Here is a 15564-nt window from a genome sequence, read left to right as displayed (position 1 = left end):
TATTGGTTCTAGTAAATATGTCCATTAATCTTCCTTTGCCTCAATAATGTAGCTCTCTCAGTATGCCTGATAGAGGCAGAATTACAGTGTCTTTCCCCAGACACCCAGGCAGAGAAGCCGTGATGACAGGGGTATCTTCCCAGCTGAAGTCTGTGGCCTGAGCTCTGTGTAGGTGAGGGAAGGGGAAATAAAGTGCTACAGATCTTGGGACCTGTACCACATCTTCCTGAAATCTGGAAGTACATTCATAAGAACACCTCTTCCTGGGCTTCAGTCCCAGCAAGTATAGGCCAAGCAGAAGACCCTAATTTCTAACTGTAGTTAAAATTATTTGGGCCAGGCCAGGCACAGTTGCTCACACCTGTAATCCCAGCACTTTGGGAGGCTGAGGTGGGCAGATCATGAGGTCAGGAGATTGAGACCATCCTGGCTAACATGGTGAAACCCCATCTCTACTAAAAATACAAAAAATTAGCCAGGTGTGGTGGCGGGCACCTGTAGTCCCGGCTACTCAGGAGGCTGAGGCAGGAGAATGGCATGAACACGGGAAGTGGAGCTTGCAGTGAGCCGAGATTGTGCCACTGCACTCCAGCCTGGGCAGCAGAGCAAGACTCCGTCTCAAAAAAAAAAAAAAATTATTTGGTCCAGTATTTGAATATAACCCGTCTACTAAATTATGATTTTATTTTTAGTTCAGAGTTATACAGTCTGTGTGAGAAAGAATTCCCTGCATCCTCTGATTTTCTCTGTTCAAACCTGCTTATGACCTATATGTAAACTATAAATAATATCTATACAATATATAAGTTATGTAAGTCCATTGACCCATTAATATTTTTAAAGAATATTAAGTTATACATAAATAGGATATAAGCACTTCATATTTTGAGTGTGGTAGTGATGTATTTCCTATGCATCTTAGATGAATAACAACATTTTCTAACTATAATAATAATTGACAATGTATTGATTGATATTGACTGTGTGTGATGTGTATCAGGTGCTGTGCTATGTACTTTAAATTATAAATTTATATATTACTATAAATTTAAATAAAGTATAACTGATCCTCATTACAACTGTAAGTTATTATCATTGTATACATAAAGACACTAAGGGTCATAGATGTTAAGTAATTTGTCCTTACCTGCCAGTAAGTGGCAGGTGCAGGATTTGAACCCAAGCCTGCCTATTTCCAAAGCCTGTGCTTTTTATCACTTACTGTTCTTTCCACATTTCTGATCCCAGAATGGTTTTCAGGGGAAATATAAATAATAGTCTTTTAATTTACTGTTTGCTCACTTTGGAATACCACAGACCTCCTTTTATAAAATCGTGTTTGTATAATGCAGGACTAACAAACATTTTAGCCTCATTTTTCCTTCTGATTCTAATGTATATATTTAATATTTAGGGAATTACTCTTTAACCAAAAATGCAACCAAATTGATATGTTAATAAACCATGTTGGATGAGCATCATAAAATCATGTCAATACTGGGGCGTTCGATCAAAACACAGAAAGCATTCTTGGACATTAAGGAATGTATATACTATAGTGTATGGGTCTCCTCTGAATACAATAAGTCCTGCTTTGTCACTAAGTCAGGGCTTACTGCCTGGCAATATATCTTCTATTTCTACATCACCCCTTACATTTAGTGTCTGCTACCAGAGCAATCTCTTATCTCCTCCCAGTGAATTTTACAATTCTTCTGTGAGCTTACCCTCTACCCCATGACACCATATTGTGGTAGGACAGAGATAAACAGAGACCCTGCCAGTCATAAAGTGAAGGTCTCCTGGGACTGTCTCCCCCATGCCTCCCCCTTAGATTTTGCCTTTCTCTGGAAATTGATGAGAAAACAGCTTCTGCATAGCAGCTAATGCTCATGTCTATGTGTGGTTCTTTTGTAGCGTAATTGGACTCCCAGGAGAAGAAGACTGGCCTAGAGACGTTGCCCTTCCCAGGCAGGCTTTTCATTCAAAATCTGCCCAACCAATTGAGAAGTTTGTAACAGATATCGATGAACTAGGCAAAGATCTACTTCTGGTAAGTTTTTGTGATGTGAAGCTGGTCTGCACTATGCCAGTGAGACACCTGCCCTACCCAGACTGGGTGGTGGTCACAAATATCAGTTCAGTAGCTGCTATAGGCATCACATGCCACAGCCACGTGGGGCAGGAGGCGACAGTCCCTCCAGAGTTTCATTTTCACACTTGTAGCAGCTGGTGGCTTTTGATTCTGGAATGTCTTTCTGATCCACATTTTTTTAAATCTGCCATCTTTGAATGTTTATTTCAATGCAGCTTTAGAAGCCTCTCAATTCACTTTGACATATGTTTCTTTAGAAGTAAATATTATGTTTCCCTGCTTACAGTTTCATGCTACTTTAAGTAATTTGTCATTTTAATGTGCCTTTTGTTAAATATCCACAACTTTAGGGAGATGTTTTTCCAAAAGAACTATATAGCAATACTTCTTCTAGTTGCTGATTTATTTAATAAGTATTTAGTGTGCTAGGCACATATAAAATACCTCACTGAAAATAAGGACTTCTGTGCTCTGTTTGAGACTCATAATACTCGGCCATATACTTAATTTTCTATACCTGGAGGCCAGAACAATAGGTAGAAAAGTGTACCTGTTGGGCTGTTCTTGATGTCTGAAACCCAATGAGTAATGAGTGTATCCTTTACCTCCTGAATTAACAGCCTTTGATATCTGCTTCTGCCCATGGGTGAAGCACAGGTCTTCTCCATGTGTCTCATTCTGGGGCCCATGCCAGAGAGGCAGCAGCTCTCTGGGGCATGTTTTTCTCATAATAGAAGGTGGATGCTCCAAAAGGGCAAGGAGAAATATACAACGCCCCTGAAGGTCCATACTTGGAAGAAGTACCTGCCACTTTGCCCATGTTCCATTGGCCAAAGCAAGTTCCATGCCTAAGGCCAACTTGAAAGAATGCTCCCCCTATGGTGAGAGGGAAGAGAAAAGAGGGAATGTACTAAAAGTTATCCAGTCTACCATAGTATCTAACTCTTGACACAACTTTGTGATTCCAGAAGCTCATTTTATAAGTAAACTGTTTGGCAATTAAATTAAATTTTCTTGCAGAAACAATATTATTAACACAAGGTTTTTAAATTAATTCTCAACCCAGCAACCTTGTTCCTAAAGTAGAGCAATAATAGAACTTAAACACCTGTTTTTAACTGTATTTCTATAGGACAAAGTGTACTAAGACTTCCAACTTGAGATTCTCCTGCACCCCCACATTTGGCTAAGTCGTTCTGCTTCTCTCCACCCTCTTCCCAGCTTTAAGCCATCAATGTAGCTGTGAGGAAAGGGCTTCCTCTCACATAATCCTCTAGAGACACGTCTCTGTATCATGAACGTATTCACACAGCTCTTTTCTCTTCTTTCCTATGTCCTGGAGATTAAATTAGCTGCTTCCTTTCCTAATGCCATTACCTAATTTTCTCCTTCTTGGACTCTGGGAAAAGAGAACTCAGGATCAGGAATTTTGCCCCTGCTCTCCAGTCCTTTGGGAATTCAGCCCTTGCAAAGCTTTTCTAGAGATATTTATTGCTGTTAGAGACAGGTGGAACCTTTCTACAAACAAACTCTTTCTTCCACTTGCCCTTTAGCTCTTGATGTTCAGAAGATTGTATAGGGAGGCTAGCAACCATGGACTGACTGAAGGGGAGCTCAGGATAGATCAGATTTCAGAGGACCCAAGAATTTGCCTGAAATTACACATAGAACTTTCTGTTTGTATTTGTTTTTAAGCTTTCGATGGAATATTAGAGAGGTCCCTAATCGAGTTGGAACCTGACTAGGACTGTGAGCAGGAGTCCTATTAATATCATGGTTATGCAGACCTCTTAAGTGGAAGAGGTCTTCCATTAACCATGATAATGTAAAGTCTGTAAATTACATAGAAGACTGGAATGCACAGACATTTCATATACTCAGTTCACTTTAGGATGGAGAAGCCAATGTGGCTTTCCTGCTACTTGTGAACTCCTGGGGCAAAGAGGAGGTCTTACTCATCACTATTTAGTGCTTGCCACCTGCTAGGCACCCAGCAGGAGGCGTTGGTGGAAGGAGAGGAGAGGAGGATTTGAGTAACAAGATTACCTGAAGTAGGGGTGGAAATGAGACTGAAATTAGGGACACATTCTAACTAATTTAGGTATGGACAGTTTGGGAATAGAGACTGCTGCTACTGCAAATATTTCCCTTTCCCTCCTTTCACCTTCTACCTCAGTAGCCCAGCCAAACTGCCCAAACCACTTGACTAGGACCAGGAGCTTCTTAAGTACAAGCATCAGCTCATTCACTTTGGTAGCCCTACACTTGAGCTGTCAGCCTGGAATAGAGTTTAGTGACTCAAACTGAATCTAATGGTCCCCTGAGAGAGCTACTGCTAGCCATGTGGCACCTTGTTATTAATTAGAAGGAAGATATCCCTGCCTCTGAGTGGTGTAGCCTTGGGGCAGGGAAAGAAGTTGTGGTGAAGACTCCAACTGTAGCACTAAGTTTGCTAGCACTGGAAGAATTACTAAATAAAGTTATATGCATACTTTAATGGCTTAGAGAGAAATCTGGGCAGGAAACAGTGCATAGGCACCCAAAAGGGTCTTCTCCAGAGGGGCATTTTATACATTAGGGATATATGTGAGTACTGTCTCCATATTATTTAGTGTCCCTTTAAATAAATACTCATTCCCATTCTAGATGTGCTTAACATGACAGTGAATAAAGGGATAACTCTGTAAGTACATTATTTACATTGATGTGTTGTATATCAACCAATTACTTTTTTCTTTATTACAGAAGTGTTTGACATTTAACCCAGCCAAAAGAATATCAGCCTACAGTGCCCTGTCTCACCCATACTTCCAGGACCTGGAGAGGTGCAAAGAAAACCTGGATTCCCACCTGCCGCCCAGCCAGAACACCTCAGAGCTGAATACAGCCTGAGGCCTCAGCAGCTGCCTTACGCTGATCCTGCGGAGAACACCCTTGGTGGCTCAAGGGTCCCCCTTAGCAAGCCCTGCAGAGCTATGGAGGATTGCCTGTCTGGAGGCCTTCCAGCTGCCGTCTTCTGGACAGGCTCTGCTTCTCCAAGGAAACCGCCTAGTTTACTGTTTTGAAATCAATGCAAGAGTGATTGCAGCTTTATGTTCGTTTGTTTGTTTGTTTGTCTGTTTGTTTCAAGAACCTGGAAAAATTCCAGAAGAAGAGAAGCTGCTGACCAATTGTGCTGCCATTTCATTTTTCTAACCTTGAATGCTGCCAGTGTGGAGTGGGTAATCCAGGCACAGCTGAGTTATGATGTAATCTCTCTGCAGCTGCCGGGCCTGATTTGGTACTTTTGAGCGTGTGTGTGTGTGTGTGTGTGTGTGTGTGTGTGTGTGTGTGAGAGAGAGAGAGAGAGAGATTCTGTGATCTCTTAAAGTGTTACTTTTTGTAAACGGCAAGAACGATTACAAAAGACTCAAGGTGATTGATAAATAACAGGCATTTGTTCACTGAAGGTGATTCACCAAAATGGCCTTCTCAAATTAGAAAGTTAACCCTAGAAAGTTAACCCCATGTCCTCAGCATTTCTTTTCTGGCCAAAAGCAGTAAATTTGCTAGCAGTAAAAGATGAAGTTTTATACACACAGCAAAAAGGAGAAAAAAATTCTAGTATATTTTAAGAGATGTGCATGCATTCTATTTAGTCTTCAAAACGCTGAATTTACTTGTTGTAAGTCTATTTTAACCTGTATGATATCATGCTTTATCATTTCTTTTGGAAAAGACCCTGTAAGCTTTTTATTATTTGCCATAGATTTAGGGAGTGTATCTCAGATAGATTTAAGAAAAAAAAATAGGAAGCCTTTATTTCCTGGTTTGAAATTCCTTTATTCCCGTTGTTGTTGTTGTTGTTGTTGTTGTTGTTTTTGTTGTTGTTTGTTGTTATTTCGTTTTTGTTTTTAGGAATTTGTCAGAAACTCTTTCCTGTTTTGGTTTGGAGAGTAGTTCTCTCTCTAACTAGAGACAGGAGTGGCCTTGAAATTTTCCTCATCTATTACACTGTACTTTCTGCCACACACTGCCTTGTTGGCAAAGTATCCATCTTGTCTATCTCCCAGCACTTCTGAAATATATTGCTACCATTGTATAACTAATAACAGATGGCTTAAGCTGTTCCCATGCACCACCTGTTTGCTTGCTTTCAATGAACCTTTCATAAATTTGCAGTCTCAGATTATGGTTTATGGCCTCAATTCTGCAAACCTAACAGGGTCCCATATGTTCTCACTGTAATGCAGTCCTTCTACCTGGTGTTCACTTTTGTTACCTAAATAATGAGTAGGATCTTGTTTTGTTTTATCACCAGCACACAGATTGCTATAAACTATTACTTTGTGTTTTACATTTTTATAGAAGATATTGTCAGTGTCTTTATCTGAGGGTATGTCTTTAGCTATGTTTTAGGGCTATACATTTAGTCTATCAAAGGACCTTTTCTCCATCCCCCAGGCTGTGCTTGTTTCTAGTGCCTTGTGCTCACTCCTGCTCTCTACAGAGCCAGCCTGGCCTGGGCATTGTAAACAGCTTTTCCTTTTTCTCTTACTATTTTCTCTACAGTCCTTTATATTTCATACCATCTCTGCCTTATAAGTGGTTTAGTGCTCAGTTGGCTCTAGTAACCAGAGGACACAGAAAGTATCTTTTGGAAAGTTTAGCCACCTGTGCTTTCTGACTCAGAGTGCATGCAACAGTTAGATCATGTTTAGAGTTAGGATTTTCAAAGAATGGAGGTTGCTGCACTCAGAAAATAATTCAGATGATGTTTATGCATTATCAAGTTGTACTGAATTCTTTGCAGCTTAACATGATATATGACTATCTTGAACAAGAGAAAAAACTAGGAGATGTTTCTCCTGAAGAGCTTTTGGGGTTGGGAACTATTCTTTTTTAATTGCTGTACTAAACATTGTTCTAATTCAGTAGCTTGAGGAACAGGAACGTTGTTTTCTAGAGCAAGATAATAAAGAAGATGGGCCATATGAATGTTTTCTACTTTCCTTGTGACAACATTGATTATGTGTTGTCAGTACTATAAATGCTTGAGATATAATGAATCCATAGCATTCAAGGTCAGGTCTACTCAAAGTCTCACATAGAAAAGTGAGTTCTGCCTTTCCTTTGATCGAGGGTCAAAATACAAAGACATTTTTGCTGAGGCTAGAAATTGAGTTTAAAAACTCATGCACTGATTCATCATGAGCTTTTTGGTTAGTATTCATGGCTAGAATGAACATAGCTTTAGTTTTTACTGTTGTAAAACTGTTTTCATAAGTTCACTCAAGAAAAATGCAGCATTTCTGAACTGGAATTTTTCAGCATTCTTTAGAATTTTAAATGAGTAGAGAGCTCAACTTTTATTTCTAGCATGTGCTTTTGACTCATTTCTAGGCAGTGCTTGTAAAGAAAAATTAAAGCACAAACATTCTGGCATTCAATCGTTGGCAAATTATTTTCTGATGACACAGAATGAAAGGACATCTCAGCCTCTCTAAACTTTGTAAAAATCTGTCCCCAGTTCTTCCATCGGTGTAGTTGTTGCATTTGAGTGAATACTCTCTTGATTTATGTATTTTATGTCCAGATTCGCCATTTCTGAAATACAGATCCAACACAAGCAGTCTTGCCATTAGGGCATTTTGAAGCAGATAGTAGAGTAAGAACTTAGTGACAACAGCTTATTCTTCTGTAACATATGGTTTCAAACATCTTTGCCAACAGGTAGGCAGTGGTGAACTGAAAAGGGCGTTTTGCCCCAAGGTTATACTGAAGCAGCTCATAGCAAGTAAAAATATTGTGACAGATTTGAAATCATGTTTGAATTTCAGAGTAGGACCAGTATAAGAATGTTCCTGCTAGTTTCTGTTTGATGTTTGGTTCTGGCGGCCCAGGCATTTTGGGAACTGTTGCACAGGGTGGAGGCAAAACAACCTACATATAAAAAGAGAAAAAGAGAAACTTGTCCATTTAGCTTTTATAAGAAATCCCATGGCAAAGGGTAATAAAAAGGACCTAATCTTAAAAACACAATTTCCAAGCGCTTGTAAGAGCCCAATAGGTTGGAGCCTCCCACTTTCTCCCTCCTTTGAAGTGGATGGGAACTCAAGTTGCAAAGAACCTATTTTGGAAGAAAGCTCGGGGCCATTTCAGCCCCCTGTATTCTCACGATTTTCTCTCAGGAAGCACACACTGTGAATGGCAGACTTTTCATTTAGCCCCAGGTGACTTACTAAAAATAGCTAAAAATTATTCACCTAAGAATAGAATCTCAGCATTGTGTTAAATAAAAATGAAAGCTTTAGAAGGCACAGGATGTTCCTATCTTAAATAAAGCATGTTTCTTTTCTATAGAGAAATTTATAGTTTGACTCTCCAGAATGTGGTACTATTATCCATCTTGATGAGAAAACTCTTAAATAGTACCAAACATTTTGAACTTTAAATTATGTATTTAAAGTGAGTGTTTAAGAAACTGTAGCTGCTTCTTTTAAAAGTAGTGCCTATTAAAGTCAGTAATGGCAATTATTGTTCCATTGTGGAAATTAAATTATGTAAGCTTCCTAATATTATAAACATATTAAAATTCTTCTGTCTAAAATACTGCTTTTCTTTTAAGTGACAATTTCACTATTCTTATGATAAGCACATGAGAGTGTCTTACATTTTCCAAAAGCAGGCTTTAATTGCATAGTTGGGTCTAGGAAAAAATAATATTAAAAGTTAATATGACACCATAATTACTTAATTATGTTAGTATAGAAACTACAGAATATTTACCTTGGAAAGAAAATATTGGAATATTATTGTAAACTCTTGGATATTTATATAATTCAAAAGAGTGCATGTTTCACATTGTGACAGATAAAGATGTTATATGATTTCTAGGGCTTTAAAAATTATTCATAAAACAGTGGGCAATAGATAAAGGAAATTCTGGAGAAAATGAAGGTATTTAAAAGGTAGTTTCAAAGCTATATATATTTTGAAGGATATATTCTTTATGAACAAATATATTGTAAGAATTTATACTGAGGTCATCTGGCAACTGTAGGATTAATGGTCAAAAACAAATGTTATGGAGAAGCTGTTCCAAGCAAACTCAATTATCTGTACTTTTTTTCTCATTTCAAGGGAAGAGGCAGCCACATGAAGCAATACTTCTTACACATGCCTAAGAATGTTCATTGAAAAAATAAAAATAAATTTTTAAAAGGCATGTGTTTCCTATGCCACCAATACTTTTGAAAAATTGTGAACCTTACCCAAAACCATTTATCATGTCCATTAAGTACATTTGGGCACATAATTAGGAAGATATTTACATGTTCCTTCTCCACAGTGGAAAAACTTATTGAGGCTACCAAAGCCTGGCAAGAAATGTAAGTCCTCAGAGTAATTAAAAATGCTGTTTTCCTCAAAAGCATGAGAAACTAACATTTTCATTTCTTATTGACTCCCTTTCTATATCAATGCAATTCACAAGCCAATTTTAATACATACCTATATCTCAAGCATTTCTATCTTGTACTTTTTCAGAAAATAAACCAAAAATAATCCTTTGGCCTCTCTATCTTCTGATCTTTGTAAGTAGCAGAAATGTAGAAACAGAAGGGCTCCAATTTTTACATGTTTTTTCTCAACTAGTCTTTCTGGGAATTTTTGTTTATTTTCTTAATGAAGTACCAAACAGCTTTTCAAAATATTTTCTATTTCTTAGTATTCCCAGGAAGTTACAACATTTAGATAAATGAGTAGAAGTGGACTTCCTTCAACATATTGTTACCTTGTCTGTCCTTAGGAAGAAAACAAGAGCCACCTGAAAATAAATATAGGCTCTTTTCAAGCATCTGCTGAAATACTATTACAGCAATTTGAAGTTAATATGGTAGGAAAGGAAGGTGGCTTTTCTTGCAAAAGTCTTTCTAAACATTCACACTGTCCTAAGACATGAGCTTTCTTGTTTTATTCCAGTATATTCCACAAGGTGGCACTTTTAGAGAAAAACAAATCCGATGAAGACTGAAGAGGTACTGCTAAAAGAGATTTCATTCTAACTTTATTTTTCTGTGCATATTTAACTCTTTCCTAGCACTTCTTTTTTGGGATGATTAATAGTCTTTATAATGTTCTGTAACTTCAGTATTTTACTTGTTACCTAGGTTCTGAACAATTGTCTGCAAATAAATTGTGCTAAAGGATGGATAATATATCCATTTTGATCATTTAAGTAAAGAAAGCCTAGTCATTCATTTAGTCAGGAAAAAAATTTTTTAGGTACCCAATTACCTTACTTTTCTAGATTAAAACAGGCTTACTTACTAAAAAGGCAGCCCTCATCTGTGAACAAGGTAGTTTCGTCAGAAGTATAAAACTCCTTTAGTGGCTCCAGTTAAAACACTCATACTCTCTCTGCTGCTTTCATATTCCCTAGCATGGTGGCCTTTCAACATTGATTAAATTTTAAAATGCTAATTTAAAGATCAGGTGAGCAAAATGAGTAGCATCAGTAATTCGGTAGACAAAACGTTTGTCTGAAGAATTGCTGTATTGAAACAGAGCCCTTAAATACCAAAAGACCAGGTAATTTTAACATTTGTGGAATCACAAATGTAAATTCATAAGAAGCTCTAATTTAAAAAAAAATAGGTCTAAGTGTATGAGCATAACAACTTAGGAGTGTGTCTACATACTTTCTTCACTTTTGAAGTTTTTTGGCAACTTTATATTTTTTAAATTCACAAGTCTACTTAAAGACTTCTTATCCCCCAGATGATTAAGTTAATTTTAGAAGTCACCTTCCTCACAACAGTGTCACTTGAAATTTAGTAGGGAAAGATATTGCAATATTTTTCAGTTTCCTTAACACAGCACCACAGAAAGCAGCTTATTCCTTATGAGTGGCAGACACTCGACGGTGCCTGCCCAACTTTGCTCCAGAGTGGCAAGCAGATGAGTCTCAGTAATTCATACTGAACCAAAATGCCACATACACTAGGGGCAGTCAGAAACTGAGAAATCCCCCGCCTCATTCGCCCCTCTACTCCCAAGAACTAGAGTCCAGTTAAAGCCCCTATGTGAAAGGCCGAATTCCACCCCCGGGTTTGTTATCACAGTGGCCAGTCTGAACCCTACTTGCTCGCGTTCAAAACTTGACTCCCACTTGAAAGCCTTCCGGGCGCGCTGCCTCGTTGCCCCGCCCCTTTGGCAGGAGAGTGGCAGTGGGCGTGGCCGGGCTGGGACCCCGCCTCCCGCTCACCTGCCGGTGCCTGAAATCATGTGCGGCCCCGCGGGCTGCTTTCCGAGGTCAGAGTGCCCTGCTGCTGTCTCAGAGGCATCTGTTCTGCAATTCTTAGGAAGAAAAATGTCCCTAGAAGCAAACGGGTGTCTTCTGTGCATAAATAAGTACAACACAATTCTCCGAAAGTTCGGGTAAAAGAGATGCGGGCTGCTCTGTGTGAAGCTGTCTACCCCGCATCTCTTAGGCGCTAAGCTCAGTTTTTGTTTTTTGTTTTTTTTTTTTTAAGAAAAGATGTATAATTGCAGGAAATATTTTTTTATTTTTTTATTTTCCATCATTCTACATATGTGATGGTGAAAGATATGCCTGGAAAAGTTTTGTTTTGAAAAGTTGTTTATTTTCTGCTTTGTCTTCAGTTGGCAAAAGCTCCGAATTCTTTAGTTTCCCCTTTCTTTTCTCTCTTTTTCTTTGTTAGGTAATTAAAGGTATGTAAACAAATTATCTCATGTAGCAGGGGATTTTCATGTTGAGAGGAATCTTCTGTGTGAGTTGTTTGGTCACACAAATAACCCTTTCTCAATTTTAGGAGTTTGGATTGTCAAATGTAGGTTTTTCTCAAAGGGGGCATATAACTGTACATATTGACTGCCAAGAACTATGACTGTAGCACTGATCAGCAAACAAAGAGCCACACAATTATTTAATTTCTAACTCTCTGTGGTTCCTAGCGAAATTCCGTTGATGTGCTTAGGTTAAAGTTCTGAAGATACCCGTTGTACTCTTACTTGAAAGTTTCTAATCTTAAGTTTTATGAAATGCAATAATATGTATCAGCTAGCAATATTCCTGTGATCACCAACAACTCTCAGTTTGACCTTAAAGTCTGAATGATAAAACAGATTCCAGCGGTAATACATTTATTGAACCTCCCAGTGCATTATATATCTTTTCATTCTGATCCTGTGTTTGCAAAAATATACACATGTATATCATAGTTCCTCACTTTTTATTCATTTGTTTTCCTATTACCTGTAGTAAATATATTAGCTAGTACATGGAATTTATAGCATCAGCTATCCCCAGGAACAGCACCTGACAGGCGGGGAATTTTTTTCAAGTTATTCTACATTTGCATAAATTATTTCTATTATTATTCATGTATATTATTTATTTCTGAATCACACTAGTCCTGTGAAAGTACAACTGAAGGCAGAAAGTGTTAGGACTTTGCATCTAATGTTCATTATCATGGTATTGATGAACCTAAGAAAATAAAAATTAGACTAAGCCCCCAAATAAGCTGCATGCATTTTTAACATGACTAGTAGATTTGAATATATAGATGTAGTATTTTGGGTATCTAGGTGTTTTATCATTATGTAAAGGAATTAAAGTAAAAGACTTTGTAGTTTTTATTAAATATGCATATAGTAGAGTGTGAAAATACAGCAAAAATAAAAACTAGAAGTAGAAAAGCATTTTAGATACATCTTAATTTAGGAACTGTGCCAGGTGGCCCTCGGAATAGATTCCAGGCAGAGATCAGTGCCTGGTGGTGCCTCCTCTTGTCTGCCCTCATGAAGAAGCTTCCCTCATGTGATGTAGTGACCTCATAGGTGTCATGTGCAGTAGTGGGAACAGGCAGTACTGTTGAGAGGAGAGCAGTGTGAGAGTTTTTCTGTAGAAGCAGAACTGTTAGCTTGTGCCTTGAGGCTTCCAGAACGTGTCAGATGGAGAAGTCCAAGTTTCCATGCATCAGGCAACTTGGCTGTGTATAGAAGCAATCCAGCATGGTAATAAAAAGCAAGGATTGCCTGTGTCATTTATTATAAAATAAAAGGGATTTTAACAACCAACTATTCCCAACACCTCAAAAGCTTGTTGCATTTTTTGGTATTTGAGGTTTTTATCTGAAGGTTAAAGGGCAAGTGTTTGGTATCGAAGAGCAGTATGTGTTAAGAAAAGAACAATATTGGTTCCCGTAGAGTGCAAATTAGAACTAGAGAGTTTTATAGGATTATCATTTTGAGATGTGTTAAAGTAGGTTTTCACTGTAAAAATGTATTAGTGTTTCTGCATTGCCATAGGGCCTGGTTAAAACTTTCTCTTAGGTTTCAGGAAGACTGTCACACACAGTAAGCTTTTTTCCTTCTGACTTATAATAGAAAATGTTTCGAAAGTAAAAAAAAAAAAAAAAAAAAAAAAAAATCTAATTTGGAAATTTGACTTGTTAGTTTCTGTGTTTGAAATCACGGTTCTAGAAATGTAAAAATTGTGTATATCAGATACTAATCTAGGCTGTGTGAACCAGCCCAAGGTGACCAACATCCCCACACCTCTACATCTCTGTCCCCTGCATCTCTTCCTCTCTACCACTAAAGTGTTCCCTGCTACCATCCTGGCCTGTCCACACGGTGCTCTCCATCCTCCTCCACATTACGGACCACAGGTGTGCCTTTCTAGGCCTGGCCACCACTCCCAACTTGACCTAGCCAGATACATCTAGAGATGGTTCCTAATGCTGGGCACAGACTGTGCTCATGGCATCCATTAGAAATGCCTCTAGCATCTTTATGCATCTTGATTTTTAAACCAAGACATTGTACAGAGCATTCAGTTTTGGCTGTGGTACCAAGAGAAAAACGAATCAAGAATATAAACCACATTCCAGGCTGCTGTTTTCTCTCCATCTACAGGCCACACTTTTACTGTATTTCTTCATACTTGAAACTCACTCTGCTATTTTCATATCAGGGTACAGACTTATAAGGGTGCATGTTCCTTAAAGGTGCATAATTATTCTCATTCCGTTTGCTTATATTGCTACAGAATGCTCTGTTTTGGTGCTTTGAGTTCTGCAGACCCAAGAAGCAGTGTGGAAATTGACTGCCTGGAACACAGTCTTACGAGAATGTTGGCAGGTGACTTGGTATCAGATGTTGCTTCTTCTCTGTTCTCTGTATACAAGATTGAGAGTTACCACACTGGCCTGTTAGGTCCACCCTGTGGGTGCAGCACAGCTCTCTGAAAGCAAGAACTTTCCTACCTATTCTAACGTTTTTGCCCTCTAAGAAAAATGGCCTCAGGTATGGTATATACATAGCAAGAGGGGAAGGGCTGTCTTACTCTAGCAACCCTCCCTGCATTCCACACAGAAAGCCCTCTTGAAGCAAAAGAAGAAAAAAGAAAGTTTATCTCTAAGGCTACTGTCTTCAGAATGCTCTGAGCTAAATGCTCTTGCTCCCTTCCCAAGAGGCAGATGAAAATACAGGCCAGTTTATCTAGACCCTTCCCATCTGAAGAGGAGGATAGAAAAGTAGGTAAATATGTAATGTAAAATATGTCATTCAAGGACCACCAAAACTTTCATGAAGTACCCTATCATTAAAAATCTGTTTTTAAAAGTAGCTCAAGCAAGGGATGCTTTGTGACCCAGGGTTTCTGAAGTCAGATAGCCATTCTTGCCTGCCCCTTATTCTGACTTACTGGGAAAGGGAGAACTGCAGTGGTGTTTCTGTTGCAGTGGCAAAGGTAACATGTCAGAAAATTCAGAGGGTTGCATACCAATAATCCTTTGGAAACTGGATGTCTTACTGGGTGCTAGAATGCAAATGTAGGTATTTATTGTCAGATGATGAAATTCATTGTTTTTTTCAAAATTGGTGTTGAAATATCACTGTCCAGTGTGTTCACTTACGTGAAAGCTAAATTGAATGAAGCAAAAAGAGAAAATAGTTTGTATATTTGTCATACCTTTTGTATTTCTTACAATAAAAATATTGGTAGCAAATAAAAATAATAAAAACAATAATTTTAAACTGCTTTCTGGAGATGAATTATTCTCCTGGCTATTTTCTTTTTTACTTTAATGTAAAATGAGTATAACTGTAGTGAGTAAAAGTTCATTAAATTCCAAGTTTTAGCAGAATGTGTGTGTGATTTTTTTTGTTTGTTTGTTTTGTTTGTTTTTTGTGTGGTTTTTGTTTTGTTTTGTTTTGTTTTGTTTGGTGCTTCTTATTTGCAACCTGGCCATGCATGTGGTAGAAAGAATGTGTTTTAAACTTTTACTTTAAGCCTTTTCAGGCTTCCAGTGTTTAAAAAGTAAATAGCAGTTAAGTGAGCATAGAACTCATTCAACAATTGGCTGGGAGCAGTGGCTCATGACTTTAATCCCAGCACTTTGGGAGGCCAAGGCAGGTGGATCACCAGAGGTCAGGTGTTCAAGACCAGACTGGCCAAC

The 15564-nt window shown here is 38.2% G+C and overlaps 1 protein-coding gene across 5 annotated transcripts in view; it reads left to right on the top strand.

Annotated features, from left to right (window-relative positions):
* The window catches only part of CDK6 (cyclin dependent kinase 6), a 241400-nt gene extending 226148 nt beyond the window's left edge, over positions 1-15252 (top strand). For all 5 annotated transcript variants that reach the window (XM_033194393.1, XM_033194398.1, XM_033194395.1 and 2 more), the window contains 2 exons: positions 1918-2053; positions 4841-15252. In XM_033194393.1, the coding sequence (XP_033050284.1) occupies positions 1918-2053; positions 4841-4987 (283 nt within the window). In that variant the 3' untranslated portion in view covers positions 4988-15252. The remainder of the gene's footprint in view (positions 1-1917; positions 2054-4840) is intronic.
* Positions 15253-15564: the final 312 nt, after the last annotated feature.

This window comes from Trachypithecus francoisi, unplaced genomic scaffold (genome assembly GCF_009764315.1).
Source record: "Trachypithecus francoisi isolate TF-2019V2 unplaced genomic scaffold, Tfra_2.0 Lachesis_group4, whole genome shotgun sequence".
Taxonomy (NCBI): Eukaryota; Metazoa; Chordata; class Mammalia; order Primates; family Cercopithecidae; genus Trachypithecus; species Trachypithecus francoisi.
The sequence above is the reverse complement of the archived record's forward strand: the minus strand, read 5'-3'. Positions and strand labels throughout refer to the sequence as shown.